Below are 26,984 nucleotides of genomic sequence, written 5' to 3'. Positions count from 1 at the left end.
ACACAGACATAACCATTGCGGGTTTTTTTTTACTTGCCTGAAGGCGTGGCCTCAGAATTCATTGTTTAAAGTTAAAGCTTGTGGTTCCACATACACTGAACTGTGAAATATTATTTGTTGGAGAGAAAAGATGTAGCTGCTGGTCACACTTATTCAACTATGTTTTTAATCGCTCTGTCCTTTCTGAAGAAACATCTCCGAAGTTGAAGTCCTTCCTCATTATGTCATTTGGAGGCAAAAAGGGACTAAATCGGCCTGTTTCACATGAGCAGGGCAGGAACCAAGCCAGGGTGATTTCTCCAGACGGAAGGTTTTAAACTGCTATTCCCCAAAGGCCCAGGGTTAAGAATCCGCCTGCAACTCAGGAGACGCCGGTTCGATCCCTGGGTCAGGACGATCCCTGAGTGTAGAAAGTGGAAACCCATTCTAGTGTTCTTCTCTGGGAAATCCCAGGGATAGAGGATTCTGGCGAGCTACAGTCCATAGGGTCGCAAAGACTCGGACATGTCGGAGCTCGCACTGTAAGGTCCTGTGAGGTATATGTGACTATCCCCACTTCTCAGACAAGGAAACCAGCCGGAAAAAAAAAAAAAAAAAAAAATGAGGGAAGCGAAAAGCAAAGGAGAAAACAAAAGATATTTGCATTTGAATGCAGAGTTCCAAAGAATAGCAAGGAGAGATAAGAAAGCCTTCCTCAGGAATAGAGGAAAACAATAGAATGGCAAGAACTAGAGATCTCTTCAAGAAAATTAGAGATACCAAGGGCACATTTCATGTAAAGATGGGCTCAATAAAGAACAGAAATGGTAGGGACCTAACAGAAGCGTAGGATACTAAGAAGTGGTGGCAAGAATATACAGAAGAACTGTACAAAAAAGATTGTCATGACCCAGATAATCATGATGGTGTGATCACTTACCTAGAGCCAGATATCCTGGAATATGAAGTCAAATGTGCCTTAGGAAGCATCACTACAAACAAAGCTAGTGGAGGTGATGGAATTCCAGTGGCGCTATTTCAAATCCTGAAAAATGATGCTGTGAAAATGCTGCACTCAAAATGCCAGCAAATCTGGAAAACTCAGCAGTGGCCTCAGGACTGGAAAAGGTCAGTTTTCATTCCAATCCCAAACAAAGGCAATGCCAAAGAATGCTCAAACTACCGCACAGTTGCATTCATCTCACACGCTAGTAAAGTAATGCTCAAAATTTTCCAAGCCACAATTCAGCTGTATGTGAACCGTGAACTTCCAGATGTTCAAGCTGGTTTTAGAAAAGGCAGAGGAACCAAAGGTCAAATTGCCAATGTCTGCTGGATCATCTAAAAAGCAAGAGAGTTTCAGAAAAACATCTATTTCTGCTTTATTGACTATGCCAAAGCAGTTGACTGTGTGGATCACAATTAACTGTGGAAAATTCTGAAAAAGATGGGAATACCAGACCACCTGACCTGCCTCTTGAGAAACCTGTATGCAGGTCAGGAAGCAACAGTTAGAACTGGACATGGAACTACAGACTGGTTCCAGTTAGGAAAAGGAGTACTCAAGGCTATATATTGTCACCCTGCTTATTTAACTTATATGCAGAGTACATCATGAGAAACGCTTGGCTGGATGAAGCACAAGCTGGAATCAAGATTGCTAGGAGAGATATCAATAACCTCAGATATGCAGATGACACCACCCTTATGGCAGAAAGTGTAGAGGAACTAAAGAGTCTCTTGATGAAAGTGAAAGAGGAGAGTGAAAAAGTTGGCTTCAAACTCAACATTCAGAAAACTAAGATCATGGCATCTGGTCCCATCACTTCATGGGAAATAGATGGGGAAACAGTGGCTGACTTTATTTTTGGGGGCTCCAAAATCACTGCAGATGGTGATTGCAGCCATGAAATTAAAAGACACTCCTTGGGAGGAAAGTTATGACCAACCTAGATAGCATATTGAAAAGCAGAGACATTACTTTGTCAACAAAGGTCCGTCTAGTCAAGGCTATGGTTTTTCCAGTGGTCATGTAGGGATGTGAGAGTTGGACTATAAAGAAAGCTGAGCGCCGAAGAATTGATGCTTTTGAACTGTGGTGTTGGAGAAGACTCTTGGGAGCCCCTTGGACTGCAAGGAGATCCCACCAGTCCATCCTGAAGGAGATCAGTCCTGGGTTTTCGTTGGAATGACTGATGTTGAAGCTGAAATTCCCAATACTTTGGCCACCTGATGCATTTGGTAGTGTAGTCATTTTCACAATATTGATTCTTCCTACCCAGGAACATGGTATATATCCCTCCATCTGCTTATGTCATCTTTGATTTCTTTCATTAGTGTCTAATAATTTTCTGTGTACAGTTCTTTTGTCTCCTTAGGTAAGTTTATTCCTAGATATTTAATTCTTTTTGTTGCAGTGGTGAATGGGATTGATTCCTTAATTTCTCTTTCTGATTTTTCATTGTTAGTATATAGAAATGCAAGTGATTTCTGTGTATTGATTTTGTATCCTGCAACTTTGCTAAATTCACTGATTAGCTCTAATAATTTTCTGATACTATATTTAGGATTTTCTATGTACAGTATCATGTCGTCTGCACAGTGAGAGCTTTACTTCTTTTCTGATCTGGATTCCTTTTATTTCTTTTTATTCTCTGATTTCTGTAAATAGAATTTCCAGAAATATGTTGAATAATAGTGGTGAAAACGGACACCCTTGTCTTCTTCCTGATCTTAGGAATTCTTTCAGTTTTTCATCATTGAAAATAATGTTTGCTGTAGGCTTATCATATATGGGCTTTACTTTGTTGAAGTAGGTTCCTTCTGTGTCCATTTTTTTAAGAGTTTTAATCATAAATGGGTGCTGAATTTTGTCAAAGGCTTTTTCTGCATCTATTGAGATTATCGTATGGTTTTTATCTTTCAATTTGTTAACATGGTGTATCTCATTGATTGATTTGTGTATATTGAAGAATCCTTGCATTCCTGGAATAAACCCAACTTGATCATGGTGTATGAGCTTTTCAATGTGTTGCTGAATTCTGTTTGCTAAGATTTTGTTGAGGATTTTTGCATCTATGTTCATCAGTGATATTGGCCTGTAGTTTTCTGTTTTTTTGTGTTGTCTTTGTCTGGTTTTGGTATCAGGGTGACGGTGGCCTTGTAGAATGAGTTTGGAAGTGATCCTTCCTCTGCAATTTTTTGAAAGAGTTTTAGAAGGATCGGGATTAGCTCTTGTCTAAATGTTTGATAGAATTCTCCTGTGAAGTTATCTGGTCCTGGGCTTTTGTTTTTTCGGAGATTTTTGATCACAGCTTCAATTTCAGTGCTTGTAATTGGGTTGTTCATAATTTCTATTTCTTCCTGGTTCAGTCTTGGAAGATTGAACTTTTCTAAGATTCTGTCCATTTCTCCCAGGTTATCCATTTTGTTGCCATATAGTTGTTCATAACAGTCTCTTATAACCCTTGTAATTCCGCATTGTCTGTTGTAACCTCTCCTTTTTCATTTCTAATTTTGTTAATTTGATTCTTCTCTCTTTTTTTCTTGATGAGTCTGGCTAAAGGTTTGTCAATTTTGTTTATCTTCTCAAAGAACTAGCTTTTAGTTTTATTTATCTTTCATTTCTTTTTCATTTATTTATGCTCAGATCTTTATGATTTCTTTCCTTCTACTAATTTTGGTGGGGTTTTTTGTTGTTGTTGTTCTTTTTCCAGTTGTTTTAGGTGTAAAGTTAGGTTTTCTATTCGATGTTTTTCTTGTTTCCTGAGGTAGGATTGTATTGCTATAAACTTCCCTCCTAGGACTGCTTTTGCCGCATCCCATAGGTTTTGAGTTGTCCTGTTTTCATTGTCATTTGTTTTTAGAGATGTTTTGATTTCCCTTTTGATTTCTTCAGTAACTTGTTGGTTATTTAGAAATGTGTTGTTGAATCTCCATGTGTTTGTGTTTCTTAAACTTTTCTTTCTTATAATTGATATCTAGTCTCATAGCATTGTGGTCAGAGAAGATGCTTGATATTTCAATTTTCGTAAATTTACTGAGGTTTGATTTGTGACCCAAGATGTGGTCTATCCTGGAGAATGTTCCATGTGCACTTGAGAAGAAGGTGTATTCTTCTGCATTTGGATGGAATGTCCTGAAGATATCAGTGAGATCCATCTCGTCTAAAGTATCACTTAAGACTTATGTTTCCTTATTAATTTTCTGTTTTGATGATCTCTACATTGGTGTGAGTGGGGTGTTAAAGTCTCCTACTATTATTGTGTTATTGTCCACTTCTCCTTTTATGTCTGTTAGTGTTCATCTTATGTATTGAGGTGCTCCTGTGTTGGGTGCATAGATATTTACAATTGTTATGTCTTCCTCTTTCATCATTATGTAGTGTCCTTCCTTATCTCTTCCTTATCTCATTTTTATTTTAATGTCTATTTTGTCTGATATGAGATTGCTACTCCAGCTTCCTTTTGCTTCCCATTTGCATGGAATATATTTTTCCTTCCTCTCACTTTCAGTCTATATGTGTCTTGAGGACTGAAGTGGGTTTCTTGTAGACAGCTATATATGGGTCTTGTTTTTGTATCCATTAAGCCAGTCTGTGTCTTTTTGTTTAAGCATTTAATCCATTTACATTAAGGTAATTATTGATGTAAATACTTCTGTATTTCTTAATTGTTTGGGGTTGATTTTGTAGATCTTTTTTCTTTTCTTGTATTTCTTTACTATATAAGTCCATTTAACATTTGTTGTAAAGCTGATTTGATGCTAGTGAATTCTCTTAACTTTTGCTTGTCTGGAAAGTTTTTTATTTCTCCATCAATTTTGAATGAGATCCTTGCCACGTACAGTAATCTTGGTGTTGTAGGTTTTCCCCTTTTGGTACTTTAAATAGATCCTGCCATTCCCTTATGGCCTGCAGAGTTTCTGCTGAAAGATCAGCTGTTAAGCATATGAGGTTTCCCTTGCACTTATTGCTTCTCCGTTGCTGCTTTTAATATTATTTTTTTTGTGTTTAGTCTTTGTTAGTTTGATTAATATGTGTCTTGGCATGTTTCTCCTTGGGTTTATCCTGTATGGGACTCTGTGCCTCTTGGACTCAATTGACTGTTTCCTTTCCCATGTTGGGGAAATTTTCAACTATAATCTTTTCAAAAATTTTCTCATACCCTTTCTTTTTCTCTTCTTCTTCCGGGACCCCTATAATTTGAATGTTTGTGCATTTGATATTGTCTTGGAGGTCTCTGAGACTATCCTCTGCTCTTTTCATTCTTTCTACTTTATTCTGCTCTTCAGAAGTTATTTCCACCATTTTATCTTCCATCTCACTGATTCGTTCTTCTTCAGATATTCTGCTTTTGATTCCTTCTAGAGTATTTTTAATTTCAGTAATTGTGTTGTTTGTCTCTCCATGTTTATTCTTTAATTCTTCTCGGTCTTCCTTAATTGATTCTTGTCTCCATTTTGTTTTCAAGGTTTTTGATCATCTTTACTATCATTATTCTGAATTCTTTTTCAGGTAGTTTGCCTATTTCCTCTTCATTTAGTTGGACTTCTGTATTTCTAGTTTGTTCCTTCGTTTGTGTAGTGTTTCTCTGCCTTTTCATTATATATTTTTTTGACTTATTGTGTTTGAAGTCTCCTTTTCCCAAGCTTCAAGGTTGAAGTCTTCCTTCCTTTTGGTTCCTGCCCTCCTAAGTTTGGTCCAGTGGCTTGTGTAAACTTCTTATGGGGTGAGATTTGTGCTGAGTTTTTGTTTGTTTTTCCTCTGATGGTCAAGGCTGAATGAGGTGGTAATCCTGTCTGCTGAAGATTGGGTTTGTATTTTTGTTTTGTTTGTTGTTTAGATGAGGCGTCCTACACAGGGTGCTACTGGTGGTTGGGTGATGCTGGGTCTTGCTTTCAAGTGGTTCCCTTTGTGTGAGTTCTCACTATTTGATGTTCCCTAGAGTTAGTTCTCTGGTGGTCTGGTGTCTTGGAGTCAGTGCTCCGACTCCAAAGGCTCAGGGCTTGATCTCTGATCAGGAATGAAGATTCCACAAGTGGGTTGTTATGGTGTTAAGTGAGATTGAAACAAATATCCAAAAATGAGAAACCAAAGATGATCCCCAGACAAATGGCATTTACAAAATCAGGCAAATAATAATTAACATAATGGAATATACACCCATGAGCAAAATCAAAACAGTCCAACAAAAATAAAGTACAATACATTGACCCGGTGAACAAAGGAAATCAAAAATTATATTTAACAGTTAAGGACAAAACTAAGTAAAGCACAAACTGGAAAACAAAACTAAAGTAAGGTGCTAAGTGGGGAACAAAGCAATGAAAATAAAACTAACAAATACGTTGAGGGGAAAGGAAAGAAAGCAAAGAAAGAATAGATATGAAAAGTTAAATAGAGGTAAATGCAGGAGATTTATATACATTAGAGATTAACTGCAAGGGGAAAAGAGCAGAAGGAAAGGCAAACAAAGGAATAAATGTAGAAAAAAGTAATAGGTTTAAAAAATTAAAAATTAAAATTATAAAAAAGAGGGGGAAAAAAACCGAAAAAGAAAGGAAAAACAAAAGATAGGAAAATTCCACAGAACTGCGAAAGCCCAATGTAGATGCAGAGGTTTATAGCAACAATAAAATGTGTGACTGAATATACACATATACATATACACCCATAAGCAAAATCATAACAGCCCAACAAAAATAAAGTACAATAGATTGACCCAGCAAAAAAAGGAAACCAAAAATTATATCTACCAGAACAAAACCAACTAAAGCACAAACTGAGTATACACTTACATACATTTATATACACTTAACATTTATTCAGAAAATGAATAAATAGAAAAAATAATAGTTTTTTAAAAAATTAAAATTAAAAAAGGAAAACTCCACAGAACTGCAAAAGGCCAGTGTGGAGGGAGAGGTTTATAACAACAATTAAAAAATATGACTGAGAAAAAAATTTAAAAACTCAAAAGCTTAATTAGATTTCATAGTGCCAATAAAATTGACAGCTACAGGTGGGGTGGGGGGGGCGGGGCAGGGGGAAGGAAAAAAGAATCCAAAAGAATCTATAGAACAAGTCAAAACATCAGGATAATAAATGTTTTCCTTGAGTTACTGCTGTCAGTCATTTACCTTGCTGGAAGTCACAGTCCACCTCACCTCCCTAGGATGCCTGCTAACACTCTGCTGATCTCTGGACCTGCTGTGGGGGCAGCTCAGATTTTAATCTAGTCCTATTAGTGTGTTTTCTGGCTTCCAGTGTCCACAGCTATCAGAGCTAGTGCATTTTCTTTTGTGGGAGCTCTCAGTGACCTTCTATATATTCCATAGACACAGAGTCTGCCTAGTTGATGATGTGGATTCAATCTGCAGCTTGTACAGTTGGTGGGAAGGTTTGGGGTCTTCGTCCTTCGTCACACTGCCCCTGGGTTTCACTTGTGGTTTTATTTTCACCTCTGCATGTGGATCATCAGGAGTTTGCTCCTGAGGCTTCCCCGGAGGACTTTGGTTTGTGCCTGTGAGGGGCAGGTGTGGAGGTGGTGCAGCTGCTTGTGTCGCAGAGGTTCTATCCACACCAGGTACTCAGGGGAGTTGGCGCCTAGGGCAGCAGGAAATATAGTGCTCTAGATGCACTCATCTCACACGCTAGTAAGGTGATGGTTAAAATTCTCCAAGCCAGGCTTCAGCAATACATGAACCATGAACTTCCAGATGTTCAAGCTGGTTTTAGAAAAGGCAGTGGAACCAGAGAGCAAATCACCAATGTCCACTGGATCATTGAAAAAGCAAGAGAGTTCCAGAAAAACCTCTATTTCTGCTTTATTGACTATGCCAAAGCCTTTGACTGTGTGGATCACAATAAACTGTGGAAAATTCTGAAAGAGATGAGAATACCAGACCACCTGACCTGCCTCTTGAGAAACCTGTATGCAGGTCAGGAAGCAACAGTAAGAACTGGACATAGAACAACAGACTGGTTCCAAATAGAAAAAGGAGTACGTTAAGGCTGTATATTGTCACCCTGCTTATTTAACTTATATGCCGAGTACATCATGAGAAACGCTGGGCTGGAGGAAGCACAAGCTGGACTCAAGATTGTGGGGAGAAATATCAATAACATCAGATATGCAGATGACATCACCCTAATGACAGAAAGTGAAGAAGAACTAAAGAGTTTCTTGATGAAAGTGAAAGAGGAGAGTGAAAAAGTTGGCTTAAAGCTCAACATTCAGAAAACTAAGATCATGGCATCCAGTCCCATCACACTTCATGGCAAATAGATGGGGAAACAGTGGAAACAGTGTCAGACTTTACTTTTTTGAGCTCCAAAATCACTGCAGATGGTGATTGCAGCCATGAAATTAAAAGACGCTTACTCCTTAGAAGGAAAGTTATGACCAACCTAGATAGCATATTAAAAAGCAGAGACATTAAAAAATAAATAAATAAATAAAAAGCAGAGACATTACTTTGTCAACAAAGGTCTGTCTAGTCAAGGCTATGGTTTTTCCAGTGGTCATGTAGGGATGTGAGAGTTGGACTATAAAGAAAGCTGAGCACCGAAGAATTGATGCTTTTGAACTGTGGTATTGGAGAAGACTCTTGAGAGTCCATTGGACTGCAAGGAGATCCCACCAGTCCATCCTAAAGGAGATCAGTCCTGGCTGTTCTTTGGAAGGACTGATGTTGAAGCTGAAACTCCAATACTTTGGCCACCTGATGCAAAGAGCTGATTCTTTGGAAAAGACCCTGATGCTGGGGAAGATTGAGGGCAGGAGAAGGGGATGACAGAGGATAAGATGGTTGGATAGCATCACCAACTTGATGGACATGGGTTTGGGTGGACTCCGGGAGTTGGTGATGGGCAGGGAGGCCTGGCATGCTGTGGTTCATGGGGTCGCAAAGAGACAGACATGACTGAGCAACTGAACTGAACTGAGAAGGGTATGGCAACCAATATTGGCCAATACACTCCTGTATTCTTGACTGGAGAACTCCCTTCCCTGACAGAGAAGCCTGGCAGGCCACAGTCTACAGGGTTGAAAACAGTTGGACCCTACCGAAGAGGCACAAGACTTTTTGCCTGTGGCAACTCTGCCCAGTTGAGCATGAAGGTGGCGCAGCTGCTTGGCTTGGGGGGACCCTGGGGGCACCAGTGTGCAGGGGCACGGACTTCCTGAAAGTGAAGTCGCTCAGTTGTGTCCTACTCTTTGTGACCCGGTGGACTGTAGCCCACCAGACTCCTCCATCCATGGGATTCTCCAGGCAAGAGTACTGGAGTGGGTTGCCATTTCCTTCTCCAGGGGATCTTCCTGACCCAGGGATGGAACCCGGGTCTCCAGCATTATAAGCAGACACTTTATCATCTGAGCCACCAGGGAAGTCCTCCACCACAGGAGTTATGGCCCTATCAGAGTCTTTTTTTTCAAGCCTCTTGTAGCTGGCGATTAGAAGGTCTCTTTGGCCAGTCTTTCTCCGTAACTTTGCCCATTCAGGCATTTAGAGGGCTTCTGTGACTGGGGTCCTTCTCTGTTGTTTGGCACATCAGGCACATAGAAGGGCCCCCTAGCTGGGGTCCTACTCTGTAGATCGGTGCGTCAGGCACTTCAAGGGGCACCCTGGGTGGGTCCCTACTCTGTAGTTCAGCGTGTCAGGAGTTTGATGGGCCAGCCTCTCTATTGTTCAGCTACTGATGCTGGCGTGTGGGGGGAGAGAGGCTATGGAGATGGCTCCACCCGCTGTGCATGACTGAGCAGTATCGCCTTGCTTCCATCGCTGCCTGGCTTTCCTCCACATCTGTCTCTCCGCAGTCAACAGCAGCCCTCACCCTAGGATTGCTCCACAATCCCTAAACTCCAGCTCCCAGCTGCTGCGCCCTCTGGGGTATGTATGGCTGCAGCAAGGACTGTCTGATTCTCATTCCATTTAGGCTGCCACAGATCAGCTGTTTCACACTCAACCTTAAATATTTCTCCTCTGATGCAGACAATTGCTCCCATGTAGGTATCAGACCCCTGCTTCAGTTCCCCCACCCACCGAGGGTGGGTCCAGTCCTACAAACACTCCTGTTTATCTCCCTAGTTCCTACTGAGGTTTGTGTGGTTTTATATATTCGTTTCCACTGGTCAGGTACTCCTGTCCGCTCTAAGCTGGTGTTCTGCAGGCACTTCTGTGTCTGAAGGTGTATTCCTGATGTATCCATGGAGAGAGATGTACTCCACGTCCACCTACTCCTCCTCCATCTCGTTCTCTCTCATTTCCTCATTTTAAAGGGAAGTAATAACATCCACTTTACAAGGCTGTTCCAAGGGTTAATGAAAATATTTATGCATCTGTTATACCTAGCCCATTCTGGAGAATGAATGGTGCCGGTGCTGTTTGACCAGGGGACGCGGGAACACCTGACACCTGTCTTCAACTGACTATAATCCATGTTTCTGAAGAGAATCAGAAAGATCAGGCAGGGGAACAGTATTATTTTTAGGGCTTGGTCCAAACTTCATTATGCACCTCTTGCTCTGATGAACCTAGAGGAACCAAATGGAGCCTAAAGGATCATTGGGCCAGGAGCCCAGTGAGGCCTCCTTTCCCCGAGGCCTCTCTCAGGCTCTGGTTGACTTACAAAGGGATTGGAGACAACCTGGGGGGGAGCGGGGAATCTTTGGCCTTGGCCCCATCTCACTTCTGTAGGTCAGGGAGAAAGCTTTCACCCCATAGAAAACTGGACTGAATTGGTATTGGGCTTAGAGCAATTGTCCTGTGAGTGCAGGGTGGTAGTGGGAGTGGAGGAGGAAGGGAGCCATGGGATTCCTTGCGGCAACAATAACGTTACCTTTGTGTGATCTCCTCCTCTCTGCACCTCCACCTCCCCATGCTTTTAGGAGCACCCTAACACATTTTCAGTGTTTAGGAGCACCCCCTCCAAGGTGACACTAGTGGTAAAAAAAACCTGCCTGCCAGTGCAGGAGACATAAGAGATGCTTGTTCAATCCGAGTCAGAAAGATCCCCTGGAGGAGGGCCTGGCAACCCACTCCAGTATTCTTGCCTGGATAATCCTATGGACAGAGTAGCCTGGTGGGCTATAGTCCATAAGGTCACAAAGAGCTGAACAGGAATACAACGACTTAACACACTCGTATGCATGGAGGCTTACCATGTCCCTCCCACACCAGAGTTCTGAGTTAGAGAAAGACTTAACATTTATGCCATTTTATTCCCAATACAAGCACTTCCATCATGAAATCCATGCAACCTGGTGTAAGAATTTCTGAAATTCACACAATTTACAGATGTTAAATGGGTCACAGATTTCAAAATCAGAATTATACTTCAGTGTTATCAGTTTTTCTGGTCCTGTGGATTTATATCTTCATCTGCCCAGTTTCCTCTTCAATCAGACTTTCCTGGAAAATAAGTCAATAATAAATATATCAAAGTTGATTTTCTGAGCTGAGTATCATTGTTTTGGACATTTAAATTTTTTTAAAATATTGATATTTAAATAATCCATTTTTTCCTTCACATTAAAAAGTGCTAGAGCGCTGAATCATGCTTTATAAATCAAATAAACATAAGATCTATTAATACCTTGTTTCTAAGTATGGGGTGTGAGGACAGAGGTGAAAGAGAAATTTGTCTTTTGACTTGTTCGTCTATTATTAATCCAGTCTTTGCCTCAGTTCTGTCTTTCTAGTGTCGTATTCAGAAAATGTCACAGCTTGCTTTTATTTTATCATGAGGTAAGTAGGATTGGAAAAAAAGGAAATAAAGATATTTGTCCACTTTTTTTTAAAAAGAGTGGTTTTTACATTTTAGTGATTTATTTAAAAAATTTATTTGGTTGCACCTGGCCTTAGTTGCGGCATGTGGGATCCAGTTCTCTGACCAGGGTTGGACCCGGGCCCCCTGCATTTGGTCATGGAGCCCTCACCACTGGACCACCAGAGAAGTCCCTGTCCCCTTTTTCTTCTTCCTGTCATTCATCTGCAGGTGGGATGTATTCAGGCTTTCTCTGTGCCTGGGCATAACTGAAAGTGAACTGTAATGCTTTCTCCACAGAATTCTCCAGGCAAGAATACTGGAGTGGGTAGCCATGCCCTCCTCCAGGGGATCTTCCCAACCCAGGGATTGAACCCAGTTCTCCCACACTGCAGACAGATTCTTCACCATCTGAGCCACCAGGAAAGCCTGTAATGCCTTCTAACTGCTGCAAATAAGTGGACCACATTGCTCAGAGAATATCAATATTGAATTCAGGATTCAATTTCTATATTCAAGTCTCATTATACATTTTAAAAAATAAAAAACCTACATTGAGTTAGTAGATTCCCGTTTAGGGTGGGAATTTGGAAACTGGTTTGTGCAATTAGAAAACCAGAAATCAAATCTGTGGCTCTGAATTGTAAATTGATCAGTTGGGGATTTTTTATTCCAAAGAAAAAGAAAATTCTGTAGCGCACTATTTTTTATTTCTACATTTCCCAGGGAAAACCGTGTTATACCAAGAACTCTTGAAGAATTCAGTGGAGAAGTGTGGATTAGCCTAGAGAAGAATGATCTAGAGAGTTTGATGAATATACCTGAAGCACATATAGCTGTGGAAAGAGATTTGTCAGGTATTCCTAAGGCCAGAGCTGAGATTAGTGGACACAGTTTGCAAAGAGATTTCAATTTAAGAAAAAAGGGAAAAAGGTTCCAGCCATTAGTACTGTGTAACCACTGAAAAGGGGTGTTAAGAAATGACAAGGACCCAGTACAAGAGGAATTCAGGCCGTCAGGAAGGTAAGCCCTGCCGTGGCTGAGAGGGAGTTGTCCTAAGAGGATGACCCAGGAGGTGGTACCCAGGACCCATCCATCTCTAACGCTCCATGTTGTCAACATGGTAACTCACCAGAGCTTCTTTCAGGTCCCTCAGAGGAGAATGGGACTGGTGAACAATGCACCCGCAGCGCTTAGGTTCCACTGGCTGATCGACCTCTTTGGCTATCTGCGAAAAAAGATTATTAGAGATGGAGGTAAAGAAATGAAATGGGATTTTTCATTTCCACAAAAATTTGTGTGTGGAAGGTGAAGTCAGGGGATGGTGGGACTGAGAAACTTGAGATTTGGGATGGGGACTTTATTTTTTTCAATTCTCTTTTTAAAAAATGTTTGTTTTTTTTTTTTCTGGCTGCACCATGCAACATGTAGGATTTAAAAATTTTTTTTTATGGGATGCTGTCAGACACTTTTATAGATTGGGGTGCAGCTCTGGAGGCCATAGTAAGGAGAGAGAATATTTTTCTCCCTAGAGGTGATGAGGATGAAGTACTTTGAACCTCACAAGGAGACGGTGTACAAAAATATACAAGAGCTTATTGTTATGACTAGGATTGATCTAATTTTCTAGTTTGTACTAACTATGTCATAGTTAATAGAGAATCGCTTCGCAAATAGTCTGTGGAGAGGATTCTGCGCTTCTTTATTTCATACTGTGCTGTGCTAAATCACTTCAGTTATGTCCGCCTCTTTGCAACACCATGGACTGTAGCCCGCCAGGCTCCTCTGTCCATAGGATTCTCCAGGCAAGAACACTGGAGTGGGTTGCCATTTCCTCCTCCAGGGGATCTTCCTGACCCAGAGATGGAACCCAGGTCTCCTGCATTGCAGGCAGATGGTTCTTTACCACGAAGCCACCTGGGAAGCCTTATTGTTTCTAGGTCTTTCGGCAATTCTGTATCCTTAGAGTATAGCTCCTCTGGAATCATTCCTGTTTTTTGTTCCATTGGTCTCTGTCTGAATTAAAGCAGGAATGGGACTTGACTTGGAAAGTGCCTTATCTCCCCAGGAATACCTGGGTCAGGGGGAAGAATTCGTAGCACACTTGGGCACATAGAGGATTTTAGAATCCTTCAATTGGATCACATAAGGCATGTCTTATTTTGAAGTTGAGAGGGACTTACCTCTTGGAAAGAATCAATCACGTTCTCAGCATTTCTCTTTCCTCCAGGGCGCAGCCCATAGGACCAGTGTTGACCAGAGCAACCCACCACACAGAGAGTCAGCAGGATTAGTCCAGCTAGAAGTTTGGGAGTCGGCTCCATTCTGAGGAGTATCAGCACAGTGATAAAAATAGACCCAGACTGGGTTAAGCAAAGACCTCTTTGGCGAAAAGCCTAACACTGGGGTCACTCACCCGGCAGAAGACGAAAGCGGGAGTGATCTAGTTTTCACATACAGGTACTTTCTTGCCTTGGACACAAAGCCAGTCCCTTAAACTAACATGTTGTAGTTAGTTAGTTAGTACTTTTCAGAACTAAACTCTTCTGATTTTTATTTTTTATTTGGTTATCCAAACCTCAGGATTCCTCCTTTATCAAATTCACTTTTTGCCTTAGTACTTTCTCCCCCTGTGATTGAGATTCTTTCCTGAGATAAAGAAAATTGGGCCATCTGCTCTGAAAAGTGGCTCCGACTAGAAGTCTCTGGCTGATAACAGTTGCTTGACATGAAGTGGTTACCCTACAGCGCTAATTGCATTTTGCTGAGTGTGTGTCTTCTGGTCTTCCACATGACCGCCGACTGGACCATCTGTGAGCGTGAGAGAGGACCTCACACTTTCCAAAGCTCCGAGTCCCAGACCAGCTGCCTCCCTGGCCACGGCAGCCTTGAGCCATCTGATGACATGTGGAATTCTCACAGATTAAATTTCCATTGGTGGGGAAGAAGCTAAAGACAGAATCAAATATTGGTTGATGAGCTTTTGCAGTTCCCCGTGGGCTGGAGCTCTGTGGCTGGAGGTGACAAGGACCCGGAAGGTCAAGTCTTCTTTAGACACCACACCTGGCCTTAAGCCCTTAGGGTATAAAATGCCCTATAGACAGACAATAGCATGCAGTCTAAACAAAAGTGCTAGAAATACAAAGCATTTTACCTGTTTGAGAGCAGACAGTCCCCCAGATCTCAAGCTTCCTTTGAAGTGTGTTGAATCTGACTGTTCATTTTTCTAGCTTCCCTTTTATATGAAACTTTTCCAAGACGTTGAAATCTTCCCCACTGGTAAATTGCATTGCACATGGACTATGTTGTTTTTTTTTTTTCAATAGTAATTTCTTAAAGCCTCACATCAAGCCCTTAATGGTGTATATAATTGGAATACCCACTGGTGTATCTATTAAATTTAGTTAAATCTTGGCCATTAAAATCTCACCTAAGACTTTTATAGTCGAGGTCACAATTCAGAGAGATTAAAATCTAGCTAGGTAGAATTCCCTTGAGGAAACTGACAGGCCAATCAAGAGTTCAAGGAAAATAGCTGTCTTAGACTAAGTCATGCTAAATGGCACACATGGGAACTGTCACAGAGGGGCCCATGTAATAGTAACTGTATAGTCAGGATGTATGGGAGCGGGTCTCAGCTCTTAGACTCCCCATGTGTAAAACGAGCTGAGTTATAAGTAATAAGAAGTGAGTATTGGTACTGCCCCAAACCCATAGAGAATCGCTAAAGGAAATGGTAGGAGTTTGGAAATCCCCTAGTCTTCTACCCTCCAGGTTCCTTCTTTGACTATTTATTATTTTTTTAAATCTTTATTGGAGAGTAGTTGATCGACAAGGCTGTGTTATCCTCTGTTGTTCAGCAAAGGGAACCAGCCACACACACATGTATACCTGCTCCCTCCCCCAGCTCTCCGCCCTTATAGGTCGTCACAGAGTATGGGGCAGAGTGCCCTGTGTCCACAGCAGGTCTATTTATTTAACCTTTTTGGCCCCATCATGCAGGATCTTAATTCCCCAACCAGGGATCGAACTCGCATCCTCTCCAGTGGAAGTGCGGAATCTCAACTGACCACCAGGGAAGTCTCTTTATTTTTAAACATTGGAGTATTGTTGACTTACAGTGTCTGTTAGTTTCAGGTGTATGGCAAAGCGATGTGATCATACACACGTATGTATGTATGTATGTGCTTAGTTAAAGCGATGTGATCATACACACATATGTATGTATGTATGCGTGTATGTGCTTAGTTAAAGCGATGCCATCATACACACGTATGTATGTATGTATGCATGTATGTGCTTAGTTACTCGGTTGTGTCTGATTCTGTGACCCTGTGGACTGCAGCCCACCAGACTGCCCTGTCCACGGGGATTCTCCAGGCCAGAATACTGGAGTGGGTTGCCTTGCCCTCTTCCAGGGATCTTGAACCCAGGTCTCCCTCATTGCAGGTGGATTCTTTACCAGCTGAGGGAAGCCCATATGTGTGCATGTGTATATGTGTGTGCGTGTATATATTTACATATATATACCAAAAAATGTATGTACGTATATTCTTTTTCAGGTGCTTTTCCCTTATAGGTTATTACACAATACTGAGTGTGGTTGCCTGTGCTATACACTATGTCCTTGTTGTTTGTGTTTTATATATAGTAATGTGTATCATCTGCTGATCCCAAACTCCTCATTTATCCCCCTTTTTCCTCTGGTAACCCTAAATGTGTTTTCTATGTCTCGGATTCTATTTCAGTTTTGCAAATAAGTTCATTTGTATCATATTTGAGATCTCACATATAAACAATAGGCTATGTTTGTCTGTCTGGCTCACTTAGTATGAGAATCATCTAGGTCCATCCATGGTGCTGCAAATGGTATTATTCCGTTCTTTTGTATGGCTGAGTAGTATTCCATTGTGTATATATACCACACTGTCTTTCTTGCCAGCCTTCTATAGTATCAAAAAGGTAAAGAGAAAGGTAGCAGTTTGAATGTGCCTAGTGCAAAAATAACCAGCCAGAGGTTCAGCTCATTTCAGTAGATGGTTATTGAGTTAAAAGACACAAATCCCTATGCTAAAGGTCATGGGAGTACAAAGATGAGAAATAATAGTTACCTGGCATGTGAATGAATCTAACCTTGCTCATTATTACAGCCCTGAAAAGCAGATCTCATGATCTAAATTTCAAAGATAGACATTCCACCCCAGAAGTGAGCCGCTGGACGTTATATTTACACAGTAAAAGCATTTAAAAAAGAGAACCATTACTCTTTATTATATTTATTTGAATACATCATTATCTTCCCCTAATTTACCCCAGTCTGTAAGTCATGATAGTCAAAAGATCGCATCTTATTTAAACATCTATTAATAAGTCCCCAGCATTTAGTCAGCATTCAATAAATCTAGATTGGAATGAATGAATGAAAGGTAAGGACCTCTTAACCTGATTAGATCTGTTTCCTTTTCTGCATCTAAGATGTGTTTTAACTGACTCAGAATTAAATCTTCATGTCCAGTTGGATGAAGGTATGTTACATTTGCTAAGCAGTAAAATGTTTCAAAATAACTGGATGTGTGTTCACTTTAGAGTTAAGATTGGAAATTTCTCCTTGAGTAGGATGCCAGATCAGTCACTTGTTGCCCAATGTCCTCTAGAATAAATTACATCTGCAAGGATTTTGGCATAAGAAGCAATGTTGGTCCACCCAAATAAACTTCTTTGCCCAGCCACCGCTGTGGAGGTTGTCAGATAGCGTAGGGAAGAAGATGAACTTTATTTTTTTTTTTTTCTTGTTTTTTTTTTTTTATATGGAACGCTTCACGAATTTGTGTGTCATCCTTGCGCAGGGGCCATGCTAATCTTCTCTGTATCGTTCCAATTTTAGTATATGTGCTGCCGAAGCGAGCACAGAAGATGAACTTTAATTGCAAATAGAGGGGGATTTAGAAAATAGAATGTAAGTGATTGACTTTATCTCATTTAGATACTTTGAATAATTTAAGGGCCATTGTGACATGGAGGAATGGAATCTTATCTCCCTATGAAGGTAATGAGAGGCTGGTTTTCAACAAGAGTCCATTTTGTTTGAATGATGGATGCTATTTAAGTTGTGATGTGCTTTAACAAGTATTGGTGAAGCAGATGTGTCTTTGGTTAAGACTGATGAAACGGGAGTTGAGACTTTGACCCTTGTCATGTTAATCTTTTATCCCTGGTTAAGTGTCCTTGGATTACTGGTAGCGCAGGGGCTGCGATGGCGCGGAAGCGTGGTGGAGAGGAGCTACCCCACGACCAAGGCCAGGGTCGGCGTCCAAGGTAAGAGAAACCCAAGTAAGATGCTAGGTACTGAGAGAGTGCATCAGAGGGCAGACAGACTGAAACCACAATCACAGACAACTAGCCAATCTGATCACACGGACCACAGCCTTGTTTAACTCAATGAAACTAAGCCATGCTGTGTGGGGCCACCCAAGATGGATGGGTCATGGTGGAGAGGTCTGACAGAATGTGGTCCACTGGAGAAGGGACTGGCAAACCACTTCAGTATTCTTGCCTTGAGAACCCCATGAACAGTATGAAAAGGCAAAACAATAGGACCCTGAAAGATGAACTCCCCAGGTCGGTAGGTGCCCAATATGCTTCTGGAGATTAGTGGAGAAATAACTCCAGAAAGAATGAAGGGATGGAGCCAAAGCAAAACCAACACCCAGTTGTGGATGGGACTGGTGATAGAAGCAAGGTTCAATGCTTTAAACAGCAATATTGCATAGGAACTTGGAATGTTAGGTCCATGAATCAAGGCAAATTGGAAGTGGTCAAACAGGAGATGACAAGAATGAACATTCTAGGAATCAGCGAACTAAGATGGACTGGAAGGGGTGAATTTAACTCAAATGACCATTATATCTACTACCATGGGCAGGAATCCCATCATAGCCATCATAGTCATCATAGTCAACAGGAGAGTCCAAAACACAGCACTTGGATGCAATCTCAAAAACGACAGAATGATCTCTGTTCGTCTCCAAGGCAAACCATTCAATATCACGGTAATCCAAGTCTATGCCATGACCAGTAATGCTGAAGAAGCTGAAGTTGAACAGTGCTATGAACACCTACAAGACCTTCTAGAACTAACACCCAAAAAAGATGTCCTTTTCATTACAGGAGACTCGAATGCAAAAGTAGGAAGTCAAGAAACACCTGGAGTAACAGGCAAATTTGGCCTTGGAAACAGAATGAAACAGGTCAAAGGCTAATAGAGTTTTGCCAAGAGAACGCACTGGTCATAGCAAACACCCTCTTCCAACAACACAAGAGAAGACTCTATACATGGACATCACCAGTGGTTGACACAGAAATCAGATTGATTATATTTTTTGCAGTCACAGATGGAGAAGCTCTATACAGTCAGCAAAAACAAGACCCAAGCTGACTGTGGCTCAGATCATGAACTCCTTATTGCCAAATTCAGACTGAAATTGAAGAAAGTGGAGGAAACCACTAGACCATTCAGGTATGTCCTAAATCAAATCCCTTGTGACTATACAGTGGAAGTGAGAAATAGATTCAAGGGACTAGATCTGACAGACAGAGTGCCTGATGAACTATGGACGAAGGTTTGTGACATTGTACAGGAGACATCAATCAAGACAATCCACAAGAAAAAGAAATGCATAAAAGCAAAATGGCTGTCTGAGGAGGGCTTACAAATAGCTGTGAAAAGAAGCGAAGCAAAAAGCAAAGGAGAAAAGGAAAGATATACCCATTTGAATACAGAGTTCCAAAGAATAGCAAGAAGAGATAAGAAAGCCTTCCTCAGCGATCAATGCAACGAAATAGAGGAAAACAATCAAACAGGAAAGACTAGAGATACCAAGGGAACATTTCATGCAAAGATGGGCTGAATAAAGGACAGAAATGGTATGGACCTAACAGAAGCAGAACATATTAAGAAGAGGTGGCAAGAATACACAGAAGAATTGTACAAAAAAGATCTTCACAACCCAGATAATCACGATGGTGGGATTACTCACCTAGAGCCAGACATCCTGGAATGTGAAGTCAAGTGGTCTTTAGGAAGCATCACTACAAACAAAGCTAGTGGAGGTGATGGAATTCCAGTTGAGCTATTTCAAATCCTGAAAGATGATGGTGTGAAAGTGCTGCACTCAATATGCCAGCAAATCTGGAAAACTCAGCAGTGGCCACAGGACTGGAAAAGGTCAGTTTTCATTCCAATCCCTAAGAAAGGCAATGCCAAAGAATGCTCAAAGTACCGCACAATTGCACTCATCTCACACACTAGTAAAGTTAAAATTCTCCAAGCCAGGCTTCAGCAATACATGAACTGTGAACTTCCAGATGTTCAAGCTGGTTTTAGAAAAGGCAGCAGAACCAGAGATCAAATCGCCAATGTCTGCTGGATCATTGAAAAAGCAAGAAAGTTCCAGAAAAACATCTATTTCTGCTTTATTGACTATGCCAAAGCCTTTGACTGTATGGATCACAATAAACTGTGGAAAATTCTGAAAGAGATGGGGATACCAGACTACGTGACCTGCCTCTTGAGAAACCTGTATGCAGGTCAGGAAGCAACAGTTAGAACTGGACATGGAACTACAGACTGGTTCCAAATAGGAAAAGGAGTACATCAAGGCTGTATATTGTCACCCTGCTTATTTAACTTATATATAGAGTACATCATGAGAAACACTGGGCTGGATGAAACACAATCTGGAATCAAGATTTCTGGGAGGAATATCAATAACCTCAGATATGCAGATGACACCACCCTTATGGCAGAAAGTGAAGAAGAACTAAAGAGCCTCTTGATGAAAGTGAAAGAGGAGAGTGAAAAAGTTGGCTTAAATTCGACATTCAGAAAACTAAGATTATGGCATCTGGTCCCATCACTTCATGGCAAATAGATGGTGAAACAGTGGAAACAGTGGCTGACTTTATTTTTGGGGGCTCCAAAATCACTGCAGATGGTGATTGTAGCCATGAAATTAAAAGACGCTTACTCCTTGGAAGGAAAGTTATGACCAACCTAATTAGCATATTAAAAAGCAGAGACATTACTTTGCCAACACAGGTCCGTCTAGTCAGGGCTATGGTTTTTCCAGTGGTCATGTATGGATGTGAGAGTTGGACTATAAAGAAAGCTGAGCACTGAAGAATTGATGCTTTTGAACTGTGGTGTTGGAGCAGACTCTTGAGAGTCCGTTGGACTGCAAGGAGATCCAACCAGTCCATCCTAAAGGAGATCAGTCCTGGGTGTTCATTGGAGGGACTGATGTTAAAGCTGAAACTCCAATACTTTGGCCACCTGATGTGAAGAGCTGACTCATTTGAAAAGACCCTGATGCTGGGAGGGATTGGGGGCAGGAGGAGAAGGGGACGACAGAGGATGAGATGGTTGGATGGCATCACCGACACAATGGACATGGGTTTGGGTGGACTCTGAGAGTTGGGGATGGGCAGGGAGGCCTGGCGTGCTGTGGTTCATGGGGTTGCAAAGAGTGGGACACGACTGAGCAACTGAACTGAACAGAATTTCCATCAGTTGACAGTCAGTCTTTGAAAAATGCTTTGAAATTTTTAGATGAACGCAGCCACATGGTCTGTGAATTCCTTCACTGTGAGTCATGCTCTTGAAGCCTGCCTTAGCATTGTCATAGATCTCAAGGGCAAAGGCCAAACTTGTTTATTTTCTACAGAACCATATCGGGTATCAAACAAATATACAATTAATAGAATGTGGAGGTTTAGTGACAAACTGACCCTTGCACAGTTCTAGTGACAGATCAATTTGCCATGAAGCTGAATTTAGTAAATAGGATTCAAAATAATTGAATTTTACAGTTATGCACTTTTCCCCCCTAAATTTAGAAATCTCCTAAATTTTAACGTATGGCTATATAAAGGGAAAATGGCTTCATTTTTTTAGCTTTCAAAAAAAGCACCTCAAGATTACTAAAATGTAACAATAATGATTTAGTAGGTAGAGCTATTGGTAAAGAATCTACCTCCCAATGCAGGACACACAAAAGACGTGGGTTTGATCCCTGGCTCGGGAAGATCCCCTGGAGGAGTAAATGGCAACCCACTCCAATATTCTTGCCTGGAGTAGTCCATGGACAGAGGAGTCCACGGGATCGCAATGTCAGACATGACTGAGCGACTGAATACAACACACACAATCTTGCTGAATGACAGATGGAAACCTTCTTTGTCCTAATGTAAAATCTCAGCAGGAAGGACTCATGAACTCCTGCTGACATATCTAAGGTTGTGACAGGGTTTCAGATAATTAATCCCTGCCTAAGGTACTTTGTGAAAAATAATAACTACTTTTCCTTGTAGAGTTGTACCTTTTAAAGACTATTTCCTTGGAGATTTAAAAACTGCTAGGGTTTTTCATATGTTAAAGATTTAAAGTTGACTAGGGGTAGATTTATTGCCAATTCATAAAATGAAGAGTTAGAGAAAATACCCTGTCTTGATTTATGATGGTAAGCTTTGTAAGAAAATGAATATACAGTATTTCATTGCTTTGAAATTACAGCTGAAAGACTATTACAGCATAATACATATTGCTCTAAACAGGTACATGAGTACAAATTTTCTCAATGTAGATCATTAGCTTATCTAGTTTAAAACCCTTTTCTAGCCTTTTCCGCCCCTCCCCAAACAACTGTGTTTTAAACCTATGTGTACAATCATATTTCATTACAAGGGTTAATGGGAGTTTTGCTAGTTTGAAACGTTCCTTCCTGCTTAAACTTCTTTCTCCTGGTTGTCGAGCAACAACACTTTAGGGACAATGTATTTCACAAACCCAACAAAGCTAACAGGTAAAAATGTTCATCAGCTAAACAGTAACACAAATGAGTTCTTGGAAGACAGCCTTTTCTTTTGTTCAGCATTAATGAAATGTCTGTGTTAGCATGGTGGATTTTAAGAGGAGGATCATAAAATAATCATGCTTCAAGAAATAAGTTTAAAGGCACTTTCTTCTTTTTCACACAGACCCTCAGGGCTGGTCTTAAACGCATACTGAAGAAATTAAGTAAATTTGGAAAGTTCTAATTTTCAAAAGCAAGACAAGAAACGCCTTTTCAACATTTCACATCATTTATTAATGCAGGACACATTAGATCCAAAATCTGCATTTTCTAAGCATACTGTGTTTGGATCTTTCAGATTCTTCTGCAGGTTTAGGTTATGTCTACAGAGGTACCCTTAAGTGGATGAACAACACATTCTCTAATTATTGAAAATATAGTACAGAGTGAAATGATTTAAATATAATTTAGGCACATATTGATTATGAAAATAGATTATCTCTCAATACAATACTTCTCTGTCTCGGTAAAAATAATAAAGCAAAGAAAATAATTCATTTCTGAAGTTGCTTTCCTTCGCCTGTAAAGGTCTATCTCCTCCCACTTATGCATATGTACCCTTTACTGTTAAGGAAAGCTTTGCATATGTATAGAAGAATAAGCTATGTAAATACTGAAGACATGTCATTCTCCCACAGGAGACAAAGTGGTTTTTAACGATTCCTTGCCTCACACGGATGAGTCTGGAGAATTCAGAGCCCATTTGGACACAGCTTACATCCCTGCTCTTGGGGTCGACATAAGGACACACCAGTTACTGGTAAGGAAGTTCAGGCCCTGCCCCTGCAGAGCAAGTGACTCGAGGAAGCCAGGCTAAAATGTATTAAAATACAACACACCAGAACTGTAAGAACCAAGGTGCTCACTGAATTGGTAGTCCATCTTGGCACCAGCCACATACCTTTATTTCTGTTTAAGCTTTTTGATAACTGTAGTCAAACTGTCAGTTTAAAATTCCTCGTTCCCCACTGTAGGGTCAGAGCTGCAGTTCCACTCTGTTGACTTCTAAAAGATGACTCTGCCATATTCATTCATATTTTATAGCTTTGATGGCAGTGGGTTTGGATTTCACACCTATTTCCAAGCTGGTCTTGTTTATCTGGCATTTGAGTTAAATGAATGTTAATTATGTTTTTGGTTTTCAACCCTCTTCCTGTGCTTGTTTTGACGGTACGGGGAGGGACTAAGCGAGTAGTGTAAAGAGATAAATCGCCTGGGCTGGCCTGGAGTGGAGCTTGCTGAGAATGAAATTGCAAGTTGAAAGCTCAGTTAAAAGCTGTAGGTAAATTGTTTGCCATCCACAGAGTTCCACTGAAACTTTAGCTGACAATGATGTATATATGATGTCTCTTTCCTGCCACTCTATCTCAATCAGTAACAGGGTTTCTTTAATTTAGCTACTGTTTTGTTCTTAAAAAAAAAATTCTTAAAATGAACCTGAAAAGAGAGCCTTGGGGAGTCTGATCTTACCATCTTCACATGGTGTGACAGGTACTCAAAGTAGGAGAGGCCCCACTAAAGCTATTTAGAAACCTGAACGACTTCTGCAAAATTGTAAAGTTCAACAATTTAAATATCCGCACTGCATCTAGAGAGTCAATAAATATAATTGCATATGTTGTGCTTTTCATAAATTAAAATCCTCAAATGCATTTCAAACCCAGATGGTATTTCAACATCATGCCTATTTAAAAGCAAATATAATAGATACTATTTATTCCTGGTCGCAAGGCCACCAGGCAAATCCCCCTACTCCACTCCAAAGGCAGCAATCTAATCTAGCTTCCCTAAATCTACTGAAGGAGTGCTTCTCTGTTAAAACCCAGAATGTGGGGAAAAAAGCTACTTTTTTCCTCTTATGCACCTCTGAGAACAAGCATAATCCTCTAAATGTTTTTTAATTCCCGTACAGTGTTATTTCTTCTAGGTAACTGAGTGGGCGGAGAAAGAAGAGTGACGGGGAGCACCTGGCGCCTTCGGCACGCCCCCTGCAGGCCTCTCATCTGACGCTCTGGGACATGTGCAGCGGTGTCAGCATCTCTTCAAAGATGGCGCCCTTCACGTTGGAACCCCTCAGGTTGGCTTCTTGAAGGTCACACCCAGACAGGTCACAGTTCTGCAGGACACAAACGGTATTCATGGAACTAACAGATTGAAGCGCATATCTGTTTCCTCTTAAAATGGTTCCTGGGGCCTATCAGGAAAAGGTTCCTATAGAATAAAACTCAGTTATTTATGGAAAACTTTCAGAAGTTTTACGAGAAAGCCATATTTTCTTCTATCTGTACTTTTTCTCTCTAGTTGATGCTTACTTAGGCTGACCACCACAAATATGTACCAATAAAGGTCAACAATGAAGCATGTCCCTTTAGAATTTTAAGCATTTAAAATCCAGAATGTAAAGTGTATCTAAACAATTTTATGGACTTCCCTGGGAATATGGGGCAGCTCCACTGCCAGACAAACTCAGAGGCTCTGAGTGTCAGAAACTGATTTCTGGGACCTGAGATAACCTCTGTGCTTTTTTGAAAATTTATATTGGAGTACAGTTGATTTTGAAGAAATGGCAACCCATTCCAGTATTCTTGCCTGGAAAATCCCATGGACAGGGGAGCCTGCGGGCTTCCAGTCCATGGGGTCGCATGACTTGGTGATGAAAACACACCCAGCTGATTGACCATGTTGTGTCAGTTTCAGGTATTCAGCCAAGTGATTTAGTTACACATCTCTCTGGGGCTTCCCAGGTGGCGCTAGTGGTAAAGAACCTGCCTGCAAATGCAGGAGATGTGAGTTGGATCCCTGGGTCTGAGAGGATCCCCTGGAGGAGGGCCTGGCAACTCACTCCAGTATTCTTGTCTAGAGGATCTGATGGACAGAGGAGCCTGGTGGGCTATAGTCCATTGGGTCACAAGAGAGTCCGACACGACTGAGTGACTTAATGGTTTTACCACAATCCATGAACAATAATGAAAGGCATGGAGGTGGGGAAGGCTCAGATTTTTAAACAGAGAAAGGGATTTTACTTAATAAGTAAATTGTATCATGTAACTGCCTAACATTAACATTCTTAGAGTAAGGAATTGCCTTTTTTTAACCCCCCAATTATGTATAAAATTCAGTGAGTTTTAACAGATCTATATACAGCAGTGTAACCACCACAACTGAGATCAGAAAGTGACAGATGGGACAGGGATTTTTGGCTAAGTCCCTGGGGATGGTGGGGATGATGGTTAGAGAGAAGGGTGACTGCACATAACCTTTTAGGATAGAGGGTTAGCAGCTGTCCCAACAGTCATCCTGATTAGTCTTTGCAATCAAAGGGAGGCTTTCTACTGTTTAGATAAAGAACTCACATGTAGTCACATGCTAACTGAAACGAAGGGAAAAAATGCTCATCTTAGGTGACAGTAACGATATTTTAAAAATTAAATAACTGTATTATAAACCTACTGTAATACATTTATACCTTCATTCTTAGATGGTTCTTTTTGCCTTCAAGTTCAACGGGGCTTGCTGCTGTGCTGCTAAGGGCTATCAAGAGAACAAGGTGAATTCAGATGAGAACTCTAGATGCTGGCTATGAAACAGGATCACTGAATTAAGGATTGTATTGTGGACCTTAGGACTGAATAAGATTGCATAGGAAGGAAGTATAGAGTGAAAGGAGGATAGATGAAAACATTTTTTAAAAAATCAACAAGCTAAATATTGACATCCTATTCTCTAGAATCCCATCTATGCCAGATTTTCTTGTATAGGTCTATATTGTTCAGTACGATACTCCTAGTCACATATAGCAGTTTACATTTAAATGAATTTTAATTAAATACAATTTACAAATCCATCCCTCAAATAGCCAGATGTGGCTGGTAGGTGCTGGACTGAACAGCACAGCCACAGAACATGCCCGTCGTTGCAGAAAGAGCCACCAGACAGCGATACAGACCCGTTAACTGCCGTGCAGTCTGCCAGCTCGATCTGCAGCTCAAGAGGATATATAGCAGACAACTCGGATGAAAAAGATGACTGGCTGGACAGAACTGAAGTCTCAGATTGAGATTCAAAAAAGAATATGATGCCAATTTAGAACAGGTATTCCCCGAACCTGATTTCAAACACAGATATCATTTCAATTTCTCAAGAAGTTTAAGAAATAATCTGGCCCCATTTAATTCTGTTTGGAATTAAAATTTAAGAAAACCACAATCAAGTGGATTAAAAAAACATCTATCAAGTGTATCTACCTGAGGGAGATCCAAGGAAAAGAGGAGAAATCAGCTCAGACTGAATGCCAGATGAGTCTTCAAATATGCAATCTAGAAAACTGG

At 40.9% G+C, this 26,984-nt stretch overlaps 2 protein-coding genes and 1 non-coding gene across 3 annotated transcripts in view; all 3 read right to left on the bottom strand.

The window, feature by feature from the left end:
* Positions 1-11,181: 11,181 nt before the first annotated feature.
* GNRH1 (gonadotropin releasing hormone 1) lies at positions 11,182-15,014 on the bottom strand. Its single transcript, XM_043927741.1, has 3 exons — positions 13,930-15,014; positions 12,879-12,974; positions 11,182-11,391 (listed from the first exon to the last, which is right to left on the bottom strand). Exons 1-3 carry the CDS (start codon positions 14,068-14,070, stop codon positions 11,350-11,352), a joined length of 279 nt encoding a protein of 92 aa, XP_043783676.1. The 5' UTR covers positions 14,071-15,014; the 3' UTR covers positions 11,182-11,349.
* Positions 15,015-17,547: 2,533 nt separating this feature from the next.
* LOC122673153 lies at positions 17,548-17,654 on the bottom strand. Its single transcript, XR_006334630.1, has one exon. It is a non-coding gene; the product is annotated as a U6 spliceosomal RNA (small nuclear RNA).
* Positions 17,655-22,866: 5,212 nt separating this feature from the next.
* The window catches only part of KCTD9 (potassium channel tetramerization domain containing 9), an 83,174-nt gene continuing 79,056 nt past the window's right edge, over positions 22,867-26,984 (bottom strand). The window contains exon 12 of the mRNA XM_043927737.1: positions 22,867-24,772. Within this exon, the coding sequence (XP_043783672.1) occupies positions 24,656-24,772 (117 nt within the window). The 3' untranslated portion in view covers positions 22,867-24,655. The remainder of the gene's footprint in view (positions 24,773-26,984) is intronic.

Source organism: Cervus elaphus, chromosome 16 (genome assembly GCF_910594005.1).
Source record: "Cervus elaphus chromosome 16, mCerEla1.1, whole genome shotgun sequence".
NCBI lineage: Eukaryota > Metazoa > Chordata > Mammalia > Artiodactyla > Cervidae > Cervus > Cervus elaphus.
This window is presented reverse-complemented; position numbering and strand designations above follow the sequence as displayed.